At 39.9% G+C, this 25,092-nt stretch overlaps 2 protein-coding genes across 3 annotated transcripts in view; one reads left to right on the forward strand and one right to left on the reverse strand.

The window, feature by feature from the left end:
- The window catches only part of PRKG1 (protein kinase cGMP-dependent 1), a 1,262,482-nt gene that overhangs the window by 727,171 nt on the left and 510,219 nt on the right, over positions 1–25,092 (forward strand). The gene's annotated exons all lie outside the window — the stretch shown is intronic.
- CSTF2T (cleavage stimulation factor subunit 2 tau variant) lies at positions 288–4,255 on the reverse strand. Its single transcript, XM_060102640.1, has one exon. It carries the CDS (start codon positions 4,159–4,161, stop codon positions 2,071–2,073), a length of 2,091 nt encoding a protein of 696 aa, XP_059958623.1. The 5' UTR covers positions 4,162–4,255; the 3' UTR covers positions 288–2,070.

Below are 25,092 nucleotides of genomic sequence, written 5' to 3' on the forward strand. Positions count from 1 at the left end.
CCATGGAACTCTCAATAGATAACTTTTGAATAACACATTTATTAAAATTAAACATCATGGGGCTTCCCTGGTGGCACACTGGTTGAGAGTCCGCCTGCCGATGCACGGGACACGGGTTCGTGCCCTAGTCCGGGAAGATCCCACATGCCAGGGAGCGGCTGGGCCCGTGAGCCATGGCTGCTGAGCCTGTGCGTCTGGAGCCTGTGCTCCGCAATGGGAGAGGCCACAACAGTGAGAGGCCCGCGTACCGCAAAAATAAATAAATAAATAAACATCAGATACTAAACTCAGCCTTCATTGTACATTCTTTTTATTTAGTCTGCATTAAACAATGCAGAGCTTTTACTACAACAAAGAGCGTAACATTTAATAGTTTTCAGTTAGAGCCTTTCAGTGAAAGCTTTGAGATAAAGCAACTACAGTTTCAAAGTAATCAAGCCAACTCTGAATTAGTATTAACCAGAACTACTACACATGTAAAGGAGAGTTATCCTCTCCAATAAAGGGAAGCATATAGAAAACATGGGGAAGTTAACAGTATGAACAATAAAACAGGAGTAAAATAGGTAGCAGGAAACATCATAGGGAGGTAAACTTTATGAAAAGAGTGAATTATCCATTTAAGATGTAAAAACCTTGCAACAGGAAAATAATTCAATTTCTAAGCCTCCGCTCTCTCCTTGTATTAAGTCATTTTTTCCTCTGTAATTAGGTATTGGCTTTTCTTCTCCTGAGTAAGATCACCTGGTTATTTAGGTGTTTATACTTCTGTTATTACTACTTGTTCTGTCACACAAATGTTTGTCTCCACATCCTCAAGGCTTAAAGACAAATTAAGTAGTAGCTCTAAAGTTACTGTGGTAAGCCCCACCTTCCTACTGATTTTTAAGTATGTCTCATGGGCATGTATATTAGGATTAAATGGCTTTATTAAAGTAATAATAACCAATTTAGCAGATTTCAGGCTACAAGAATATCTTTACCTACCTGGGCTTCAATTATTCTGCTAAGATGGTGACAGATAAGCAGATTTGTAAATAAGAAAATTAAAAGGCAGTTTAAATGTTGCTGAGACTAAGATTTTTAACTCCTGATTCTGGTTGACCAGACAGATCTGTGTAATGGAAGCTAGTTACCAAAAAACTGAGAGCTTTACTACTTGAAACCTTCCATTATTTATGAAAAGTCCAATGCTATATATAATTCATGCAGATCAACTGGTCCCTACACAGATTTTGGGGAAGGATGTGAGAGAATTATTCAGATTTAGGGCTTAAAGACTATTGAGAAATAGGAAGGTACTGAGAGAGTCTCATCAGAGCAGATTTAAGTAACCTCGTTGACCTAGAACTGTCCCAGCAAAATTGTCATGCTCAAGGCCAGGCTAAAATATTGCTTGAAAGATGGGATAAATGAAATACCACATCAGATGCATTCCTTGATTTTTCAGGTAGCATAGCTTCAGGAAAAAAAAAAACAATTCCAATACCACAAGTTGAGAATTATCTGTTTAGCTCTAACATTCTGAAGTAATTCCAAAACAGTACAATACTTAACCTAATTCAGCATTCTGTTGCCCGAAATAGGATTCTGTGTTTTAAATGGCTTACCAAAAACTATTATCTTGTAATTTTGAGGTAAACGTCTTTTTCTCATACAACCAAACATGTTAAACTATCTTAGTACATTACCATTTTAACAGGTCATCTTTTAGTCTTTAGGTGTTTTCACATTGTTTTGCTCAGTATTTTAAAAATGTACTTAACACCTTGTAGACCCTTTTAACAATGCTGCAATCCTTTGTAATCTTATTTGGTATAATATAATCATGTTCAGAGCTATTTTTGTATTACTTACAGTGAATTAAAGTGAATAGACCCACTTCCCCCCTCCCCCTACCCCACAATTAAAGATAAAAACTAAGACTACAAGAAATGAAATTAGGTTCTGAGAGGAGGGAACTCCTAATCATTCAACTGTGGGGATACGAAGTCAGCTTTCTGCACCCACCCATTCTCTATGCTACAGAAAACCTTTGTGGGACTACTGCCAAGTATTTTCTAAAACCTTTCAAGAAGCTCCAGTAGATTTCTGGATTTGTTCCTTTAAAATCAGGATACTCTGCCTTTGCTCAGGAGGCAGCATGGCAATCTGATCTGCAGTCAGTTGAAGAACCTGCATGATCAAAGCTGCCTTTTCTTGATCCTGTGGGGTTACCTGGCTCTGCCCAGGACTAAAACTGCTAGGCTGGCCTCCACCTTGCTTGCTTGCCCCTTGCATGCCTGTCCCTTGCATGGCTGCCCCTTGAATGCTTGCTCCCTGCATGCCTGCTCCCTGCATGCCTGTCCCTTGGATACTCGCCCCCTGCATGCCTGCTCCTTGCATACCTGCCCCCTGCATGCCTGCTCCTTGCATACCTGCCCCCTGCATGCCTGCTCCTTGCATACCTGCCCCCTGCATGCCTGCTCCTTGCATACCTGCCCCCTGCATGCCTGCTCCTTGCATACCTGCCGCCTGCATGCCTGCTCCTTGCATACCTGCCCCCTGCATGCCTGCTCCTTGCATACCTGCTCCTTGCATACCTGCCCCCTGCATGCCTGCTCCTTGCATACCTGCCCCCTGCATGCCAGCTCCTTGCATACCTGCCCCCTGCATGCCAGCTCCAGGATTTCCCACCCCTGAAATGCTTGGGACCTGTCTGGGTCCCTGAGGACCACCTGCCCCCATATTAATAGGACCAGCACCCTGAATTCCCCCAGTCATAGGGCCTCTTGAACTGGGGCCAGGGCCCCTCATCTCCATTCCTCTTGCATCCATGCCTCTTGCTTCCATCCCTCTGGCTTCCATCGCACAGGTTTCCATTCCTCTTCTCTCCATTACTCGTGTCTCTAAGACCTCAGTTTCCATGGCTCGAGTCTCCATCCCTCGAGAATCTCTGCTACCTCTACCATCCATAGGTAGACCCCTTTGATCTATCATGGGTCCTCTGGGTTCTCCAATGAGCAGTCTGGGATCTGCTAATGGCCCTCCCCTCATGTCATGTGAGGAAGGGCCCCGGCTGTCATGACCAGACGCATGGTGCATTGGAGGACCCTGATGTGGTGGGCCAAGATAGCCTCTGGGCTCTACTTCTCCAGTAACTGAAAGCAAAGTTCCTCCACGTGGGTCATTTGGAGCATCCCCTAAAAGTCCTCGAGGAGGTAAGCCACCAGCAGTCATGGGTCCACGAGACATAGGTGCTCTAGGATCTGATATCTGCACCTGTCCCCGCTCTAAGGGCACCGGACCAACCCCTGGCATTCCAACTTGGGGCTGCATTGCTCCACCAGGAGTTAAGGGACCAGGGCCAGGGCCAGGGCCAGCAACTGCAGCTGGAATTGGGCCCGGGGCTGGAATTCCACCCTGGATCGGGGTCTGCATCAGAGGAGGTATGTCTTTCACAGGTCTTCTGGCCAAATGCTGAGGCTGAGGGGCTGGAGGATTCTGCTGGTTCAGCAGAACATTAGGTCCTGGGCAAAGGCCAGGGCCAGGGGCAGAAACGGATTGAGATTTGCCTGGGATGAGTGGTGTGACATGTATTTTGCGATGCAGAATTTTCAGAGCAATCTCCGGGTCCATGATTCTCATCACTACTTGCGCCTGCAACAGTGCATAAGCCAGCTGTGGGTTTTGAAGTAACATATTTCGAGCTTCCTGGTGACTGTTTTGGACACAGAGCTTCATCTGCTTCATCAGCTCAAACATCTGCTCCGGGGGGAGACTAGCGACTGCTCTGGTAATTGACTCAGGGGCATCTTCTGGATCGATGGGGTCCCCATAGGGTGAGTCAATGATGGGCGCTGCAGGCCCTAGGCTCTTTAACTCCTCCTTGTTCTTTTCACTGGCAGCATTGTCCACCCGAAGCGCTCTCCCGCTGAACTCCCGCCCGTTAAGGTTCCGCATGGCACTAAGCGCCGTCTCCTGGTCTTGGTACTCGCAGAAGCCATAACCCTTAGGTTTTCCCGTCTCTCTATCGTATACCAGCCGGAAACTCACAACGGAACCAACCTCGGAGAAAATGTCCTTCAACTGCTCCTCAGTTGCCTCATACGGAATGTTCCCCACGAACACGGAACGCAGTGATCGATCCATTGCCGGGTCTCTCACCGTCAAACTCGACATGACTCCGGTTGTGCACACACAGCGGAGAGCGGAGAGCGGAGAGCGAATTCTTCTCAGAGTCGTCCTCTTGCGACTCACACTTCCGCCGCGCAACGGAAGCGGCTTTCAAAATCCGGGCAGAAACTACACTATTCTGCTTGAATCGTTCCGTTAATCCGCGGCATCTGCACCTCTACGTTCCACTAACTAAATTAAGGCGTTCTGCCCCTGGTCCTTCACTGAGGCTTTGATTCGTTTCTCATCTCTTATTCTGCAGACATTTCCACGGCGCGCCACCACCCGCGCTAGGAAAAAGCTTGGTGCGGGTTGACCACAGTAAAGATGGCCGCGTAGACTTCACCATGGTAACTAGGAGAGGCCGCCTCCCATGACGTCAAGGGCGGTTTTGCCTGGCGGGAAACCGCTAACTGAAAGATGAAGGGGGCGTGTTCTGCGTTCTGAAAAAAGTATTTCCGTATAGCAGTTTCTCCTTATTAGAGTACATTTATGCTATATTTAAAATCACAGTGCAGACAGTGAGGGGAAAGTGTAGTCGTTCCAAAGCAGATTTGGGATTATTCTCATTAAAATACAAAAGTAATAGCTCCTTTTTAGAAAAGCATTTTTGGACAATAACTGCACAGAAATACAAACTGAAGGCGTGTGCTAGCTCCATCCCCGCCCCCATCCTGTTGCTTCAGGCAGCCGCTGTCGATAGGTGTCTGGTCCTTATAAGTTTATCTTTGTGCACGCACTCAGCAGTCGAGCTATTCATAATGATACCTTTCTCTTAATTATACTAACCGATATTAATAACAGTTAATTGAATTTTAGGGCTACAGCGGATGAGTTAAAAGTATTTAACCATTCTTATACTGTAGATATTTAGATTGGTTCTGATTATTATAAATTGATGAAAAGATTTCACCACCTCTATTATGAAGGAGAAAACAAACTGTAGTTTCTATTCTGCTGCTATTTTTGCTGGCAGAAGTTGAAACATGTGGAATGTGGGTCTTTCCCCTATTTAGCAGGCGATAGAACTGAAGCTTGGAGAGGGCTAGGTAATTTGCTAAGCAGCCGGTAACCGGCAAAGCCTGAATTCTTACCCAGGTTGGTCCCTCACAGTTCCAGAGCGTCTCTGCCCCATATTGTAGCTACTAGCAACTTGTAGCCTGTCGAGGACTTGAAAGGTGGCTAGTGTGATTGAGAAACTGAACTTTTAATTTCATTACTTTTATTAATTTTAATATAAAAACTGATATTCACTTAGGCTTTTGGAAAACTTTTTAGTATATTTGGAACAACTTGAGTATGGAATCTACTTTTGCAATGATAAAATTTATTAAATCTAAATAAAAAGTATTTTCAGTTAAAATTTAGCATTCTAACTGAGATGTACTATAGTTGTAAAATACATGCAAGATTTTGAGGACTAAGTATAAAAATGTAAAAATATCTCACTAATTTTTTATATTTTCATGTTAAAGTGATATGTTTAGTACATTGGATTAAACAAAATATATATTTAACATTAATATCACTCATTTTATTTTACTTTTTTTATGTGGTTACTTAGAAAAATTAAAATTATATATATAGATTTCATTACATGTCTATGGACTGTACTGCTGCAGAGCCTAAGTCTTAACTCTTAAGCAGAGAATCATTTTATTCTACGTATGCCTTTTGAGGAGATTATGAATCTTTATGTTTCATCAAAAAATTGTGTTATGAATCTTGGGTATCATAGTTCAATGAATAGATCTGAAATGAGTGTGAGGGTTTAGCTACAAATCAGACAAAGCATCCATTTACCTTCAAGTGTTTTAATAGTTCTTTAAAACAGGCTTAGACATAGCTATTCATTCAAGATATATGATAACCTATATCTGCAAATGGTAAAGTGTATTACTTGATAGTAATTTTTGCCCCCTGATTCTTTTATTTGAGGTGGGGCAGGGGTGGAGGGGAGTTGAGGATGGCATCATTTCAGAAAACTAAAAACAAGTTCCTTAGGTTCATTTGTCTCCTTTTCATACCATCTCTTTACTAAGAAAGCCATGACTTTTTTTTTTTTTTTTTTTGGCTGCATTGGGTTTTCATTGCTGCCTGCAGGCTTTCTCTAGTTGTGGCAAGCAGGGGCTACTCTTCGTTGCGGTGCACAGGCTTCTCATTGTGGTGGCTTCTCTTGTTGTGGAGCATGGGCTCTAGGCACGTGGGCTTCAGTAGTTGTGGCACACAGGCTCAGTAGTTGTGGCTCATGGGCTCTAGAGCGCAGGCTCAGTGGTTGTGGCACAGTGGCTTAGTTGCTCCATGGCATGTGGGATCAAACCCATGTCCCCTGCATTAGCAGGTGGATTCTTAACCACTGTGCCACCAAGGCAGCCCCAAGCCATGACTTTTTAACATGCATTCTGTCGAGGACAACTTAGATGTCGATTACATGTGTAATTGTATGTATGTTAAATGTAGTTATCAAGTGGCTGATAATAGGCTATTAGAATAAGTTGTAAAGTTCATAAAAGTCCATGCAGCTTATCCGATAGCGAGAGTTTCTTTACTGCTGCTGCTGATAAAATCTAAACCAGTGGTCTTCACACTTTGGCATACGTCAGAACCACCTAGACCCATGGCTACTTAAGTCAGGTAGCTGGGCATCACCACCTCCCCTCCCCAGTTCTGCTTCAGTATTTCTGGGGTGGGGCTAGAGAATTTACATTTCTAACAAATTCTCAGGTGATGATGCTGCTGCTGCTCTGGGGACCCCACTTTAAGAATCACTGGTCTAAATAAAGAGACTTGAAGTGTTGGGTTTTTTTCATTTGTATCAGTCCAAACTAAGCTTAGTACACTCTGTTAAAAGGTATAAGATATGGGAGCTCTTAAAAAAATCTATTACTCTTTTAATGCTGACCTAGTAGAGCTAGGACATGCTGACCCTACCCGGAAGAAACCCTGGGCTCAAAGGATGGGTGAACAGAGTAGCTGAGGAATTCTGGGGACAAACAAGAAGGGAAAAGCCATGACTGTTAAGAGTGTGCTTTTTGTCAGAGGCCTTGTATGTTCTCTTTAGTTCCCGTATTCCAAACTAGAAGAATGTTTTGATATAGCCCCCCTTCATAGAGGTCCAGTGTGACCCAGCACATAGCTCAATGAGCAGGACACATAAACTAATATTTATTATTAAACTGTGTGGCCCAGAATTACCAAGAGTTCTTAGGAACCTGTATATGTCCTGGTACCAACACATACTTTTTACAGATCTGCCTTGGAAGAACTTCCATTTTACCTTGCTTTCTTTGTTTCCATAATGTTTAAACTTTAGATATTTATAGCATGGTATGCAATCTGAAGAAAAATGTACATGGCATCTTTCATGTTCAGACATCGGTTTTTTTACTACATCAAAATACCAACTATACTAAGAGTGATTTTTAAACAAATATATAAGGGCATACGGCCAAATGGGGGCCATTCTTCAAACTAATCACCTTCAGAAACTATAAACTTAATCCATCAAAGCTTCCAGTGTTCAAAATCATTTTTTTTTTTTCTTTTTGCGGTATGCGGGCCTCTCACTGTTGTGGCCTCTCCCGTTGCGGAGCACAGGCTCCGGATGCGCAGGCCCAGCGGCCATGGCTCACGGGCCCAGCCGCTCCGCGGCATATGGGATCCTCCCAGACCGGGGCACGAACCCGTATCCCCTGCATCGGCAGGCGGACTCTTAACCACTGCGCCACCAGGGAGGCCCCCAAAATCATTTTTAAACTACTGCCCTGAAATTGTTTCATGGCTCCATTTGTAAGTCATACTAGAAAATTGGTGCCTTAACTCAAATGTATACCTTGTTTTCAACCAAGAACAGAGTTATGCAGGTAAATCACCTGACTTTCTGACAAGACTTGGCAAAAAATATGATGTTTAGCTTTTTCCAAATATCAAATCTTACATCAGAATATAAAGATTCTGTTGACTTTGAGGGATTTAAAAAGGATTCACCATAGATTAATTAGACAAATTCCAAAGATAATTACTAAAAATATTTTTAGCTATGATAGGCATTTTTTAAATAAATGTATGGGTCCTTCAAGGAATAGATCAAATATACTTCTCCACAAAGTTGTCCCTAATCTTCCTCCTCCTTTCTCTAGGTTGGAAGTAAGTTCATTTTCCTTTGGATATAAACCATTCCTTATCTTAACATTTCTGATAATATAAAGCCTTCTACCTTTTCGTAGAATTGTACTTTTCCTTCTATAACATCTTTAAAGGAAAAAGTATGACTCCCCCTTGTCAATTAACAGTGTCTTATATTTATTCTTTTATTACATAAATATTTATTCTAAGTACTGGCAATATAGCAGTGAAAAAGATAGACATTCCACTAGAATAGACTAGGTATGGTCCCTGGGCCGGTAGCATGAGCATCAGCTTAGAAATGCAAAATTTGGGACCCTACTGCAAACCTACTGCATCAGGGACTTGTGTGTGTGTGTGTGTGTGTGTGTGTGTGTGTGTGTGTGTGTGTGTGTGTGTATACGTATAGTTTTAACAAGTTCCCCAGGTGATTTTGTGATGCAGGCTGATGTTTGAGGACCACTGAGCTAAAAGGGAGACAATCATAGATAGACAGATAGTTACTTTGTCTTCTTTGCCACTGTATCCTCAGCCCCTAGGATAGAGCTTAATTAGCACAGGTGGGTGCTTATTATATGTTGAATAGATTAGAGTTCATTTTACATAAGAAGAAACCTGTGGCCTTAAATAGCATGCCCCAAATCAGAATGGAGACCTGCTGTCAGGACCCGTGTCATTTTATTTTAGGTCAGTGATAATTCCTCCAGGTTATTATTTGATAAAATAGATATGTAAATAAAGTGTGTAGAGATGGAAAAGAGTGATAAGATCTAGCTCATCAGGGAAGACTCCCTGATGGAGCTGGGATTTAAGGGATGGGTTATAATCTAGTATGTACGAACAGAAGATCCAGAGAACAATCCAGGAGCTTGGAATAGTCAAGACATGAAATTGGAACCTGGTGTTTTGGATGCCCTCAGAGGAAACCAATAGAGAGTTAGTGAGTAGTGCGATAGAAGATTGTCTTTTGGATCAGATTATAAAAGGTTTTGAAGATCACATTCAGAAATATAAACTTGATTTAAGAGTCACTAGACTTTCTTTCATCTTTCTGAAATAGAAACATAGAATAATAATGGCAGAGATTTAAGACTACCAATCTTATCCAATCCTTCTCCAGGATATCTTTTGCACTTGAACTATCCTTTTTAATACTTGGACTGTCCTTTTTAATACTTGGACTAGAGTATGGATTTGACACCCATTATCTTCTGTCATTAGAGGTACTGATATTCTTGTGTTATCACTTAAGCATAGAACGCACATCTGTTTTATATTCTTCATAGTGCTTAGTCCAGTGTCTTATATTCTGAGCACTCAGTAAATATTTTTAAAATAATTACAAGGTCATCTTATAATAACAATTTACTTATGTCAACCAAATGGTAATTTAATGCTTTCAGTTTACAAAATAATTTTCTTTGGCTTCCCACATCTGATCTTGACAACAATCATGTGAGGTACATACTACTGCATCCTTATTTTAAAGATGTAGAAACTTAACTGTTACTTAGAACTTTACTTAGCAATGGACGCACCCGAAATACAGATACTAGTCATAATACCTAACTCTGAGCCCTTAATAAGAAGGAGGTCCTTTGATAAATGTTTTATAAAATACAACATTTTATTTAATCCTTCCAACAACCCCTCTGAGATAGACAGTCATAGTGTCTGAATTTATAGCTAAAGAAACAGAGGCACAGAGAAGTTAACCAGTGTGCCCCTGTTAACTGGCAGAGCCAGGATTTGCCCACACATCATTTGACTCAGCTCTTAAATTATTATTCCATTAAATAAGTTTCCCAAGGACACATAGCTAATAAGTGGCAAAACTGTAGCCTGAAACCAGGTCTCTTGATTTTAAACTTCCCATTTCACAGTAATCACAAGTTATTGAGACCTGGACACTGTCTCCCTTGGCCTTTTTTCTGATTGTCTCTGAGTGTAACTAATTGCAATTTTGATATCACAATCAGTGCTGTGGCAACAGATGGACTATAATGTATAAAAACTGAAGCAATTGAGAAAATGTTTCCTTTTTCAATTTGCATGGCTATAGTTAAACATCACATAAGGATTTTAAAATACATCTAGTTAGATAGGTAATGATGTATTTTCCATAAAAATGAAAGAGCCCAAATTTCTCAAACCTAAAATAATATTGGTCCATGACATTTTTCCCAAATTTTAAAATGTATTTAATATGAACAAATAGTAAATTTCATTTACTTATACTTGAGATGAATCACTTTTACTGGACAGAGCCAAACATTCTCCCTGGGTGGGCCTGTGTAGTCCAACCACATTCTTTTTTTTTTTTTTTTTTTTTTAATAAGTGAAGAAAATAAAGCTCAGGGAAGACAAGGGACTCAGCCAGCATCAGATGCCTGGTTACTGGCCTAGCTTGTAATGGGATCTAGATCTTCAGAGTTTCCCTTCCAAACTGTGCTCAGCACTTCTGAGAGGCAGTAGGGTGAAGGGGTTAAGAATACATACTTTAATCAGAGCTTTGAGTCAGCTGTCTAATTCAACAAGTCACTGTGTAGCCTTGGACAAATTACATAAGCTCACTGTGCTTCCATTTCTGCATCAATTAAATGGCAATAACATCACCTGTATTGGATTCTTGCATGGAATAAATTATGTATTTGTTTTTGATCATTATTTATTTTTTATGGTAATTGTTAACCTACCTTTGTTGTGTAAAATTAATTGTTGTGGTAGAAGCAGCATCCTAAGTGGAAAGAGACTCAAATTTTAGTCTAATGCTATTTATTTTTAAATGTATATCTTCATTTTTTTATCCAGGTAAAATTTATATCTTCATTTTTATCTTTGAAGGGGTTGTATTGGGTGAACTAATGCTCTGTTGTCAGACGATATTTTTTAAAAAATTGTACAGAGACAACCTTGGATAACATTGCCATTTTGGCTTATGGTAGATTTGTAGTTGAATATGGATAATTTTTAGGCTGAATTCCATAGGACAGTGCAATGAGAATTTTCCTGATCATTTTTGGTGCTCACTGAGTTCTTATACTAAATCAGGAAATGCGCTCTTCAAATATTTAGTTGGCTGGAATTCCACTTATTCATTATTATTAAAAGAGCCTACCTGAACTTTTACCGTGGAGGATCCAGGCTTATAGAACACTGTGTTGGTCTGGCACATGGGATACCTATTTGAGCTTACAGTTGTGTCCAGCATGTCATTAAGACTACTACTTTCGACCATTCACTGGCAGACAGAGGCCATTTATTCAAACGTGGAAAAGCAGAACTAATTGGGCAAGAAGCACAGCTCCCTATTCCTGCTTCAGGCTGTCATCGGAAAGAACACAGAGGAAGGAAGTGTCCTCATAAACTGTGGAAATGTAAGAGCCCTGAAAAAGACATACTGTTTAAGATTATCAACTTGTGAATCTTTTCTTCTGTAACCAGAACAATCCAATACCCAACTTCAGAGAAATGTCAGAACTGCCATTCACTTCAGAAGTTAGGCTGCTACCTCTCTTCTGAGGCTCGACGGGCCTGTAGAACGAGCCTATATTTATACCAAGTTACAGGAAAGAGGTCTTTCTGAAATATTTGATTGGGGGCTCAGATTGTTAAAAAGAACAACAAAACCCAGAGTGACAGAATGTATTTTGGATTTTTTATCAATTTGAACGATCCTTGAAAAACATTACTTCAGAGTGTCAGTTCAAATTTGCCATCAAACAATTAGATTCCCCAGAGTCACACATGAGATAAACATGTAAACTACGATGTTTATAGGAATGTGGTAACTAGCGCTTCTTGGTACAAGTACAGAAACCAACTCCAACCTTGATAAGCAAAAGCAGGGGATGGTATTTTAATGCTACGCTGTTACCTCTCAGAACCCACAAGCAATGTATTTGTCTGCTTGGGCTGTCATAACAAAATACCATAGATTGGGTGGCTTCAACAATCAAATTTTATTTTCTCACATTTCTGGAGGCTAGAAGTCTGAGATCAAGATACTGGCATGTTTGCTTTCTCCAGAGACCTCTCTCCTTGACTTGCAGATGGCCACTTTCTAGCTGTATCCTCACATGGCCTTTCCTTTGTGAGTGTAAATCCCTGGTGTTTCTTCCACTTCTTATAAAGACAGCAGCCATACTGGATTAGGGCCCCACCCTTATATTTCATTTAATTTTAATTGCCTCTTTAAAGTAATAAAGAGGTCACATTGGAGGTTAGGGCTTCACCAGCAAATTCAACATATGAACTTGTGTATGTGGTGGTGATGGTGGTGGGGCACAGTGTAGTCCATAACATGCAGTAATGCCGTCATCTTCAGGAAAACAAAGAATGGGCAATTGTAATGCATTCAGGATGCTCTATTCCCATATTTCTTCCTCCCCCACAACCAACTCTGCTTGAAGAACCAGATTGCTCTGATTTCTCTCCCAAGTCCACTGCCATTTAAGGGGCTCTTCTACAGTCTTTTGATTTACTTGCTACAGATTTTCCCAGAGAGAATGATTTGTTTTCTGGGTACCAATTCCAGCTTCCTGGGAGAGAGAGCTCTCTTCTGATGTCCATCCATGATTCAATACAGTATGGGAAAGGGAGTGGATCCAGGGTGATAGTGAAACTCTTTAACAACTCTATGTGGGCGCCCAGCAATCAGCTGGCGTGCGAGGGACTCTACAGAGTGTTGCAGTGTCAGGAGTTCACCTCCTTTACCTGCTAGCACAGAGAGGTCCCTGACAATGCACCTCCCACTGGAGAGAGTTTTCCTACAACGTTTCTCTAGGTCACTCCCTCTGTCTCTGCAAAAACAAAATGCTAGTGCCAAAAATGGGTAATTTTCATAGAAATTTTAAATATTGATTTACAGATAGAAAAATAGGCTGGAATCCAACAGTAAAGAAATATTTGGCCACTCATTCACGATCTTCAGAAAGCTCATGCATATATAATGTATGATTTTCTTGTAGATGAATAGAGCGTATATTTTAAAATACCAAACTCTTCTATCCGTCATATAAAAATATTGCTAATTCTCTTCCTGGCAGTTTAATGATACAGTAATGAATAGTAATAATTCTTCCATTTATCATCTTCATCACTTCCATCTGACATTCACCTTGAAATAGCTGCACACACTTTCTGGCACAGTGGTACAGTGAGAGATGTCCTCTCACTCACCTGCAGGTGTTTGCCAATTCCCTCCTGGCTCTGGGGAACAAAGCCAGTGCCTGCAGGGAAATAGAGAAGTTCCAATGACCGATTCCTTTGGAGCTCAGTCTTTTGTTAGCTCTGAAAATGGAACTGTGCGTGTTAGCCCGTGGCCTGTGAGGGGTCGGGGAAAGAGAAGCTGATACCTGCATGGAGAATCAAGAAGAAGTTTCTCTGCCGGTTTAGTGGTCTGGGGTCTGCTGCAAAGGTCAGGATTGAGCAATTGTTGCAGGCATTCATTCTCACCTGCAGGACTTCCACAGGGAGGCCAGGTTCCAAGAAATCCTCCTGAGAGCAAGTGTCTGCAGACAGGATGGAAGAGGTGGAGGAGGGCAGGAAAATGTATGCATCTCTGACAGGAAGGAAACTTACCTCACTCATTTCAGGTCAGCAATGGCCTGATAACTCTTTAGGAATGCTATTATTCATTATTCAGCTAAAATTGATTCAGCACCTATTCCGTAAATATTTATGGAGCACGTGCTCTGGGGAAGGTAGGCACTGCGTTTGCCACTGTGGGGTTTAAATGTGAACTGAAATGTGACCCCTGCTTTAGTAGAACTTTTCACTAGAAAGTTTTATTAGCTTTTCTCTGGAACTTTTCCTGAGGATTTATGGTGTTCAGATTCAAATTTGTGGCAAAAGAACAGCTGTGCCTGCAAGGAATTTCCGTTCTGTCAGACAAGATAGAGAATACAGGATTCGAGCAGACAGTTCCCAGATGCATTTTTGATTTGTTTGATTTCCTGAGAGGTATATAGAAAATGAAAATATAACTACTGTTTACCCATTGACTCTCTTGCTGAGATAGAAGATGAAATTTTTTTCCTTATTACTAAGAAAAGGGACTGTTATTTCTCTTTACCATGCAAGGTCCTCTCTCTGTCTCTCCATATATATTTTATATATGTGTGTATATGTATATACACACATATATACATATATGTGTATGTATATGTATACACACATATACATATGCACATGCATATATGTATATGTGTGTATATATATGTTATTACTTAACACATTGCATTTGACTTGAAGTCAGTATAACGGACAGCCTTTCATGTTCCTCTCTGTCTAGACCCGTGGGATGTGGGCAAGGCTCTTTCTTGGTGGATGGTACATCATTGCCAGGCCATTTATTCAATGAACATCTTATTATTTTCTGATTAGTCCTTAAACTCTGACCTTAAAACAAAGCATGATTTCTTGAGAACAGTATTTAAGTACAGCATGGATAAAATATAACCAAACTTATTTCTTAGTTAAATTAAGTATTGCAACTAAATTCAAATGTTAATTATACTTCGAGGAAATGGTACAAACATGAGTTTATCTTTGACCACGAGTCTGTGCCTACAAGTGAAGCATCATAATAACTTACTCACCAGGGACAGTAGCATTAAGCCTCTGTTAATGCCTTGATACATTGTCCTGTTTTTTGTGGGGCTCAGTAACTGGTTATATCATTTGAGGACTTTGCTTCTTCCTAAGATGACCTTCCTTACTCACATACTTTCTCCTGGATTTAAAAAAACAATTTTTTTTCTCTCTCCTGTTTCTGTAGCTGCTGTCCATTACTTTCCAACCTCCTTCTCTCACTCAGAGTATAAGCACGTATGATTCCTATTGTTTAGGTAGAAAAGAGTCCTAAGTTCCTAGAAAGAACAGCACCATAGGAAGCAAAATGAAATCCCCTTCCCTTTGGTTTCCCTCATGGTGGCTCCAAAGCAGTTCTGATTGCTTAGCTCAAAGTGTAGCATTTTTTGCCTTCTTCCCTGAGAAGACATCAGCAATTTTCCTGCATGAGGGAGGTGGCCGTCAGTAACTGTGTGGGTGGTTGAGTGAGAAAGCAGATGAGATGGGCTGCTGTAAAAGTTAAATTGGGAAAAGAGTGAGTTGTGAGTGAAGATAAAAGTAAATACCTTAGTAAATAGATCCAGAGTGGCAAAGATCACGATAAACCACGGTGGCAATAGGTTTCTATTCTTTTCTTCTTTCCTCTCTCAATAGTCTTTCCATTTCCAGCCATGGATTAAAATTATTGTCCACTGTTAATGCTTACTCACAATATTATTTGGAAAACTAAGGGCTTAATATACAGCCCTTAGTTTTATATATATATATATATATATATATATATATATATATATATATAGAATAGAATATCATTATATAACCCCAGGTGTATTTTTGTAAATGTGGCTCTAAAAGATTATTTAATATGCATTCCTACAACCTAAAAGAGAGCCATGTGAATCCAAGCTATTATTGTTACAATTACACTGCCCCTCACAGTACTAAATGCTTTATACAGAACTGCTCGTTCAACCCCCGTAATAACCTTCTGAGGGTTTTTTGATAGATGAGGAAACTGAGGCACAGTTAGTTACCTAGACAGTTTTCTAGCTAGGCTAGATCACGTACCCAGGGTTTTATGGCAAGTAAGAGACAGACATGATTTCAGGCAGTCTGACTAAGAGAAATAGTGTATTCCAGAAAGCTGTAACTTATTTTTCTGCACTTAGAATAAATGTTTTACTCCCCCAAAGGAAAAATTCTGTTAATTTCACCACCAGCCAAATATTTCTAACTTTTCTTGCCCTGTAAACTTCCTGTCAGTTTTGTAAAGAAATGCAGCATAAAACTGACAGGAGGAAGCTCTGAAATCTATAACCACATGATAGAATATTGAAAAATCCTTGCAAAAGCTTATTTTTTCATTTATTGGATAGCACTAAAACCAGCTGCCAGTGGCACAGGTGATTTAATAGACACCATTTAGCTAATATGTTATTTTGCCAAGATAATCCACTGTGCTGAATTCTTTTCTAATCTTTTGTGGCTGCTTACTTAAGAAAAGAGTGCCTAGAAACTAAATTATCTCACAGAGGAGAGAAGTAAAATGGAGATGGCTATTAATTTAAGCTGTTTCTCATTGCAACTGTCACTCTGAAGAAATATATATGGAGTAAGATATATATGAGTCTTTGCTAAATGGAAACACTTAAAGTGGTCCATTTCACGTTTGGAAGTTCAAAAGCATTGTTTATCAGTAGGGTATTAAAATGGATTGAATATTTTCTAGCTTTAAAAGTAGGATGATGAATATAAAAGAGTTTTGCAGACTCTAAAACATTATTCAGGGACTTCCCTAGTGGCGCGATGGTTAAGAATCCTCCTGCCAATGCAGGGGACACGGGTTCGAGCCCTGGTCCAGGAAGATCCCACTTGCCGCGGAGCATCTAAGCCCGTGCGCCACAACTCCTGAGCCTGTGCTTTAGAGCCCGCGAGCCACAGCTACTGAAGCCCGTGCGCCACAACTACGGAAGCCCACGTGCCTAAAGTCTGTGCTCTACGACCAAGAGAAGCCACTGCTATGAGAAGCCCGCCCACCGCAACGAAGAGTAGCCCCCGCTCGCCACAACAAGAGAAACCCGTGCGCAGCAACGAAGACCCAATGCAGCCAAAAATAAATAAATAAATTTAAACAAACAAACAAACATTATGCATACCTCAGGCACATATAGATTTATGTAATGCAAGTGATTATGTTTGACGTATTAGTATTGGATCAGACTAGTATTTGTGCAGTGCAGCAATATTATTATATAGCTTCCAGTGTCTGTTCAGAAAAAGACATCCAAACATTACTTAGAATGCCAAATTTTATTTAGAACCTGAAAGACAGCCACTTAAATCTAATAGATCCTTGTACTCTGTTATTTTTATTTCTTCCACTTATATAGTGCTTTATCAAATTAGATGTTTGGATTTCTTCACATAGAGAAAGAGTGGCCAGAAACCCCATGTTTACAGCATGGGAGAGCATCAGTTATCCTCTTGCAGTGACCCTCAATCGTGTAGAAGACTAAAGCACATTCAGGGCAAAGAGAGGAGGATGAAAAAAGAGGGCAGTAAAAAAAAGTAGGGTTTTAGAAGAGAAAAGGGTCTCTCTCTTATCTCTTGAAAGACAGAAAAAAATTTCTTAGAAGGCAAAGGAATCACATAGAAAGGTAGACAGAAGGATGTGCTAGGTGCTAAGAGCAAAATTTTTGTGTGCTGCAGTATGGACCACCCATTTCAGAGAATGGCAGATAACACTGATAATGATCATGACACCTTCCTGTAGTCAGAGAAAGACTGAACCATCCTTACCCTTATTACTTGGAGCAGTAGTTCTGAAATGTTGGGAGGCATCGTTCATTGTAATCACAAATGCTAGAAACAACATATATTTCAGCAATGAATTAGATGAATTACATTTATTATAGCTATATATCATATAAAAGTATAATGTCTTTTATAGAACTACATGCAACTGTTTTAAAAATGAGGGGCATCTATATGTGTACTTATGGAATAATCAACTATAGATATGTTTTAGTGAAAAAGAGCAAGTGACAGGCCAATGCTATTGTATGTACCCATTCTTTTTTACCGCTCTCCCCCTGCAATGGGCTATGTATACATATATGAGATGTTATACTGGTATGTTTATAAGGCATTTCTCAAAGGATATCTAACAAACAAATAATTGCAGTTTTCTATGAGTAAGAAGCCTAGAGAATAGGATAATACAGAGGTTTCTTTTATCAAGGTATGTCTTTTTTTTTTTTTTTTTTTTTTTTACTGTTGGACTTCATCTACCCTGTGCTCTTCATCCTCTCTCCTGACAAAAAGCACTCCACTAGGTAGTATACAGTTTTCTACTGTTTGTCAAGCTTCATAGAAAAATTGACAAACTTAAAAAGATTCTCAATCAGATTAGCATGCATCAGCAATCCTATAGGAACTCGCTACAGTATAGATTACCTGGGTCCCCTCCAGGAGGGTTAAATCAAAAACTCTGGACACAGAGCTCTGTAATCTGTATTTGGAGTGAACATCTGGAATCAAGCCCTCAGTGGGGGTGATCTATAGACTTCACCTGTAAAAAAAAGAAAAATATTATTTATTTTTTATTGAAGTATAGTTTATTTACAATGTTGTGTTAGTTTCAGGTGTACAGCAAAGCGATTCAGTTATATATATACAAATTCTTTTTCAGATTCTTTTTGCATATAGGTTATTACAAAATATTGATTATATAATAGATCCTTGTTGGTTATCTATTTTATATGTAGCAGTATGTATCTTTTATTCCCAAATTCCTAATTTATCCCTCCCCACACCTTTTTCCTTTGGTAACCATAAGTTTGTTTTCTGTGTCTGTGATAGACTTCACTTTGGGACACACTCCATTTGAGTTCGTGGAAGGCATGTACTCATGTGGAGGACATTTATGTGTACTAAAATGTAATTGCTCCACAGAATGAGGGTTTCAGTAGCCTAGAGAGATGTAAATTTACAATCACCACATTAGAAAAAGCATGTTAAAAATAGTAATTATTATTATCATTATTGTTACTATTTTTAGATCTTCTATCCTATTGATTTCCTTTCATCCAAAGGGAGGGAGGATATCGCCCTTGTGTTTATCATCTCACCCGGATACACCTTGCTTTTTCTCTGAGGGAATGATGTAAACAGCCCTGATATGGACAATCAGAATGAGAAAATGTTTGAAAATTTTCTTAGAAAACCTGCTAATATGCATATTACCTTTAATGATAATCACTGAAAATATAGATGTTCTTATATATGCTTGTGTGAACTTTCCTTTCCCAGGCCTTTTGCAAACTTGTCATTAGACAATTTGAGTCTTGGAAGCTCACAGCTACTGGAATTATTAGGATGCCAAACCATTCCATCTCCTCTTCCCAAACCTCACTTTCCATGAAGGCTGAGGCTTTGCCTTGTGAATGTCAAGCATGTCTCAAAGTGACTGTCCTATATTCTTTGGTTTGCAGCCTGATGAGCCCTGATCACTATTTCTCCTGGTGAAATGAGACACTTCACTGTTTTCTTTTCTTCTACCACCTGCTGCTACCACTGCTTGCTTCTTGTCAGTTTCTATCTCCCACTGCCTCGGGAGAGCAGGAGAGGATTTGCCTCCCACAAGTAATTAAACATTTTGTTATGTTATCAGTCAGAAACCTAGCTCTTCTAGTTTACAAACCTTTATCCTTGGTTTCTGGTAATTGTCCTGGAGGATATTTGAGAGGGTCCATCTTCTCGTCAAACATAGCGTTCCCTACCATTCTCAAACACATTTTTCAAAATTAAGACCGGTATCTGGACATTTATGTACCCCAAGGCTTCTGTGAGGTCTTTGGTATTCTAGGACCTAACCATCTGCCCCAAATCTTTTTAAACATTTTGCCCGGATGTCTCTCGGAAACAGGTTTCCAGGTCATTTACTGTGATAAGCCAGCATCCCCAGACTGAGCCTATTGATGAGCCTCCCGGGTTTCCCGAACCTTACTATAATAGGATGTATTGTAACAAGTACAACATGTGTTTCCATGTAATTGCTATCATTCATTGGGTTGCCTAGGTAACAAGCACTATGTGAACTGTTAGAATCAGTATGGATATAGCCGTTGAGTTATTAATACTAAGAACTATGCATTATTCAGCAAGCTGTTTTCTTTGCTTACCTAGTTATGTAGCTTTTCTTCTTTAAAAGGACAAGTGATGCTCTTCCAGTTTCATGGGAAGCATATTTAATAAGATAGTCCCCAGTAAACAGAATGGATTTGCTCCAGAAAAGCTGCCTGTATACTGAATTCTGTTTTCCTATTGACATCCATTATAAAAATGGAATTATTTGTGATTTTTGTTGTTTCTCATAAAATATCATTTATAGGTAATAATGCAGCAAGCTTAAAAATAACCTGTGGAAAAGGTAAATTTATATTTTTCTAGGAGTATTAATATTAGGTAAATAGCAACATGGAAATGCAGGATTTCTCAGGTTGTTTTTCTTATTTGCTCCAATAGGTTAAGGGTTCAAAGAAGGAAAAAGCAGCCCTTGCAAAGAATGCTGATTGATCAAGTTTCTGTTTATGCATTTTTTTTCTTTTAAATATTCTAAAGTAGAAAAGTTCAGAGTCCCGTTTGGTTGCTCAGATCCTGTTTCTACACCTGTTTCATTAGGAATGGATAGGCTGAAAGTAAGTTAAAAGGAGAGGACATGATCAAATACCAAACAAACAGTAGCCTATTGTGGCAATCATTTTGCAATATTTATACATAAATCATTATGTTGTACACCTTAACCTAATACAGTGTTATATGCCAACTATATCTTAATAAAACTGGGAAAGAATTAAAAATAACATTATTTTCAAAAACCAAACAAATCAATAACAGCCATTCAGTTTATAGCAATTATTCATTTGGAAACCTTGACACAGTGCAGACTGAAAGCATCCTGTGAATTTTAAGTTTTTGTACTTGGGACATAATAACAGCAAATACTTGGATTTTAACCGTGAACAGCACATTGAAACATTCATCCTGTGATTGAGTGCCTTCCTTTGAGGAGCTTGCTTTTTGGAAGTAAAAATGTAAGAATATTTTCTAATTATCTTTTGATTAAATAGTCCAGGATTTAATGAGTCCTGACTCATACCCTATTCTGAGTTGATACTTCCATCCTAGAGCTGGGGATAAATAGATCAACCCATTCCCCACCTTCAAGGAACTATGAGTCTAGCAGGAAAGCTAGAAAATAAACAAGCACTATTCACAAAGTGTGATGACTGCCAGAACATAAGAAGCTCAGGGTGCTATTATTATTAGTTCTTAAGAGTGTCACAAAAAAACAAAACAAAATAAAAACCAACTTTCCACACAACACGATGCTGAGACCCAAAGTATGGATAGGAGCTAACTAGTTAAAAATGAGGTCAAGAGTATTACAGGCAGAGGGAAAGAAAGGTACAGAGCCCAGAGTCAAGATACAAACAGGGCATTGCAAGCAGTCAAGGGCACCTCCCAGATAATATTCTGACAGTGACGGGTGAGTCTGTTAATAACCCACTGCACTACTGTGTTAACAGCTGGGAAATGCCAGGTCTTCATCCAGCGCTATTGTTAAGCATCTTTCTACTGCTATTATATCCCTTAGGAAAATCAGTATGGGTTTAAGATGGAATTAAAAGTAATGCTTTATTACCTAATTTTTGGTTTCCTTTCTCTGTTGACTTCCCCTGAAGTAAATGTAAGACAGTTTTCGCTAAAAACATTGCTTTCTCTAAAGTATGCAGAGAGGAGGGCTTGGCAGGCAATGTGAACACGTTGATGGGCAGTAGGGTTCCAACTGGTTCTTCCCATGAAAGCACCCTCAGGGCAATGTGCCTTGGTCTGAAAATAGAGCAGATTCAGGCCTAAAATGACCAGGAAAGCAGATGGAAGGCAAAAAACAGGCATTCCCTCGCCTTTCTGCCTCCCTCCCCCAACTCTTTGTGTCTGCTTCTGTTCCTGTGAATAGATGAAATCTGAATAAGCTTAGGCAGTAGTTTGTCAGCAGTGGCAGAAGTTTGGGGAAGCCAAGGGAAGGAATTGTCAAACTAGGGAGGGGATACAGAGCCTAGGGGACAGCTAATCATCTTTGAAAACTAGTCACTGTGATGATATCATATAAATGTAGATTTGTTGGCAGTTCCCTAAATCAGAGTATGAGATTTATGATCGTCAAGGAAGAAGGGAAGCATCTTTAGAAATGAAAGAATGATGAGCTTATGATCAACAGCATGGACAGCAAATTATAAGCCTTAGACATGTAAGTCTTCCTTGCCTTCTGCCTTGTTTATTTTTCTATTTTATTTTTATTTTTTTTGTGGTACACGGGCCTCTCACTGTTGTGGCCTCTCCCCATTGCGGGGCACAGGCTCCGGACGCGCAGGCTCAGCGGCCATGGCTCACTGGCCCAGCCGCTCCGCGGCATGTGGGATCTTCCCGGACCGGGGCACGAACCCGTGCCCCCTGCATCGGCAGGCAGACTCTCAACCACTGCGCCACCAGGGAAGCCTTGCCTTGATTTTTATAGTGTTTTTCTAATCCCTCTTCCTGTCTCAGATCTCTTAGTCCTCCCCTTCATTCATTTGTTTATGTATATTTTCATCAAACGTTTATCATCTCTTATGCCGTAGATATTCTGAGTGCTGAAATGAAGTTCCTTTTCTCACCCAGTTTACGTTCTGGTGGGAGGGATAGGAGGGAACAAACAGCAAACTGATACCTTAGAGTGATGATAATAATTGCCAATTATAATGAAAGCTATCAAAAGAGTATGAGTGAGTGTAACTGATTCGTTATTTTGGAGCAGGTAATTAGGAGAGGCTGCTCTGCAAAGGTGGGTTTTAAGCTGAGACCTGAATGCAAAGATCAGAGATAACAGTATTCCTGGCAGAGACCAATTAGTTTAAAGTTGCAAGGTAGGAAAGGGAACAATATGGAGAGTTCAAGCAAAGGCCAATGTAGCTGTGCTCTGTGGGCTGGAAGGGCGGGGTAGGGAGTGGTCGGAGACAAGGTCACAAACTAAGTATAGTTTGTAGGTTTTGTCAGAGGGGTAAGGAGTTTGGATTTTCTTTTTAGTGTAAGGGAAAGCCACAGGGGCATTTTAAGCAGACAAGTAATAACATACTGTATTATCTATATTTTAAATATCATGTTGTATAATAGACATCTATGAATCCATAATTAAATAAATGATTGAATAAATAAATAAATATGGGAGAAGGGGCAAATATTTCTTGCAGATAAATTCAAAACAATAAATGTAGATCTCTCCTCCTCCAGGAAGTAGAGCTTAATTCCTCTCCTCTTGAGCGTGGGCTAGATTTAATGATTTGCTTCTAATGAACAGAGTATGAAAAGGGAAAAATAGTAACTTTGGAGTGAAGAAAGTCAGCAGACACCACCAGAACCAAGTGATAGAGGTTAACATGACCAGATATGAGTCTGGTCATATTAGACATTCATATAAATGAATGTCATGTACTGTTTTAGATTGAATCTGTGTCCCACCAAGATTTATCAGTTGAAAACCTAAGGATTTTAGGAGGTGAGATCTTTGGGAGGTGATCAGGAAATCAGAGAAAAGCCCTCAGGAATGGGATTAGTGCTTTTATCAAAGAGATCCTGAGATCTCTGGTTTCTTCTGCTGCGTGAAGAGATAAGAAGTCTGAAGCTCAGAATAGGGCCCTCACTTAGTCATGCTGGCACCCTGATCTCAGACTTGCAGCAGCCTCCAGAACTATGAGAAACAAAGTTCTGTTGTTTATAAGCTACCTGTGGTTTTCTGTTAGAGCAGCCTGCACTAAGACATTACCCCTGACATGATATGATGAGAAGGACATTTCACTTCTGGTAATCATCCCTCAAATCTATAATCGTGAGAAAACATCAGACACACCCAAACTGAGGTACATTATATAAAGTACCTGACCAGTGCTCCTCAAAGCTGTCAAGGCCACGAAAGTTCAAGGAAAGACTGAGAAGCTGTCACAGGTTGAACAAGACTATGGAAATACAGCAGCTAAATGCAACATTATATCCTAGATTGAATCTTGAGACAGAAAAAGGGTATTATTGGAAAAACTGGTGAAATCTGAATAAAGTTTGCTGTTTAGTTAATAGGAATGTACCAGTTTCTCAGTTTTGATAAACATACCATGATGATGTAAGATGTTAACATTGGAAAAGTGGATGAAGCTTATACTGGAACACTCTGTACCATATTTATAACTTTTCTGTAAATCTAAAATCATCCCAAAAAAAGTTGAAAAAAAGGAAATAAAGGATTCTAGCTTCTCTGTGATGAATAGCCTGAGGCTGGCATACAAGAGTGGAAGCAGGGAGCACAGTGAGGACCAGGGCTACTGGATATTCTAGATGAGAGATGGTGGTGATCAGGCCAAGGAGGCTCGTGGTGGAGATGGAGGGAAGGACATATACTTGGTATTGTTTTGTTAGTGGCCAAGAGAGGACTTGGTGATGGACTGGATGGGAGTGATGGCATAGGCAGGATGGGGAGGGGGAGGGAAAAAAGATACTGCGGTAGGAGTTATTTCCCTGAAAGAGAGATATAATGATACCGATTTTCATTTTAGAAATCTTCATTAGTTTCCCCGGAAAATATGAAACCAAACTTCATCCTGACCAACGAGACCCTCCATAATTCAGTCCCTACTTATAGTTTTTTATGTCATACAGACTGCATCTCTTACACACAGACACTGTACACTTAGTGTTCCAGTTACAAGTCTTCTCAAACTCAGCTGGAATTAATTTTCTACCTCTTTTAAAACAGCAGAACATGCTCATGTTGTATCATGAGGTGATAATAATGATAAGAGTAATAATAACAAAACTTTTTTTTTTAATAGTGTGCCATATCCTGTGCTAAGAGATTTACCTCTATCATGACATTGGCTCTCAACAAGTCTTATGAGGAGAGTGCTTTTCTTTCCTTGGTCTATACTTTGAGGAGCTGATCCTTAGCGGTGGGACACCTATATAATTTATTGTCCAAACTAAAAAGGGACCACTATTGGCACATACTCTGGGACAACAGGTATAAACCAAGGCTGTTCAGGGGAAACCAAGACACATGACCCCACAAATTGGTGTGAAGATCAATTTGCTAAAGGTCACGTGGTTAGCAAGTGACACAGCAGAGCTTTTAAATTATTAATATTCTTATTC

The sequence above is a fragment of the Mesoplodon densirostris genome, chromosome 1 (assembly GCF_025265405.1).
Source record: "Mesoplodon densirostris isolate mMesDen1 chromosome 1, mMesDen1 primary haplotype, whole genome shotgun sequence".
Lineage (NCBI taxonomy): Eukaryota > Metazoa > Chordata > Mammalia > Artiodactyla > Ziphiidae > Mesoplodon > Mesoplodon densirostris.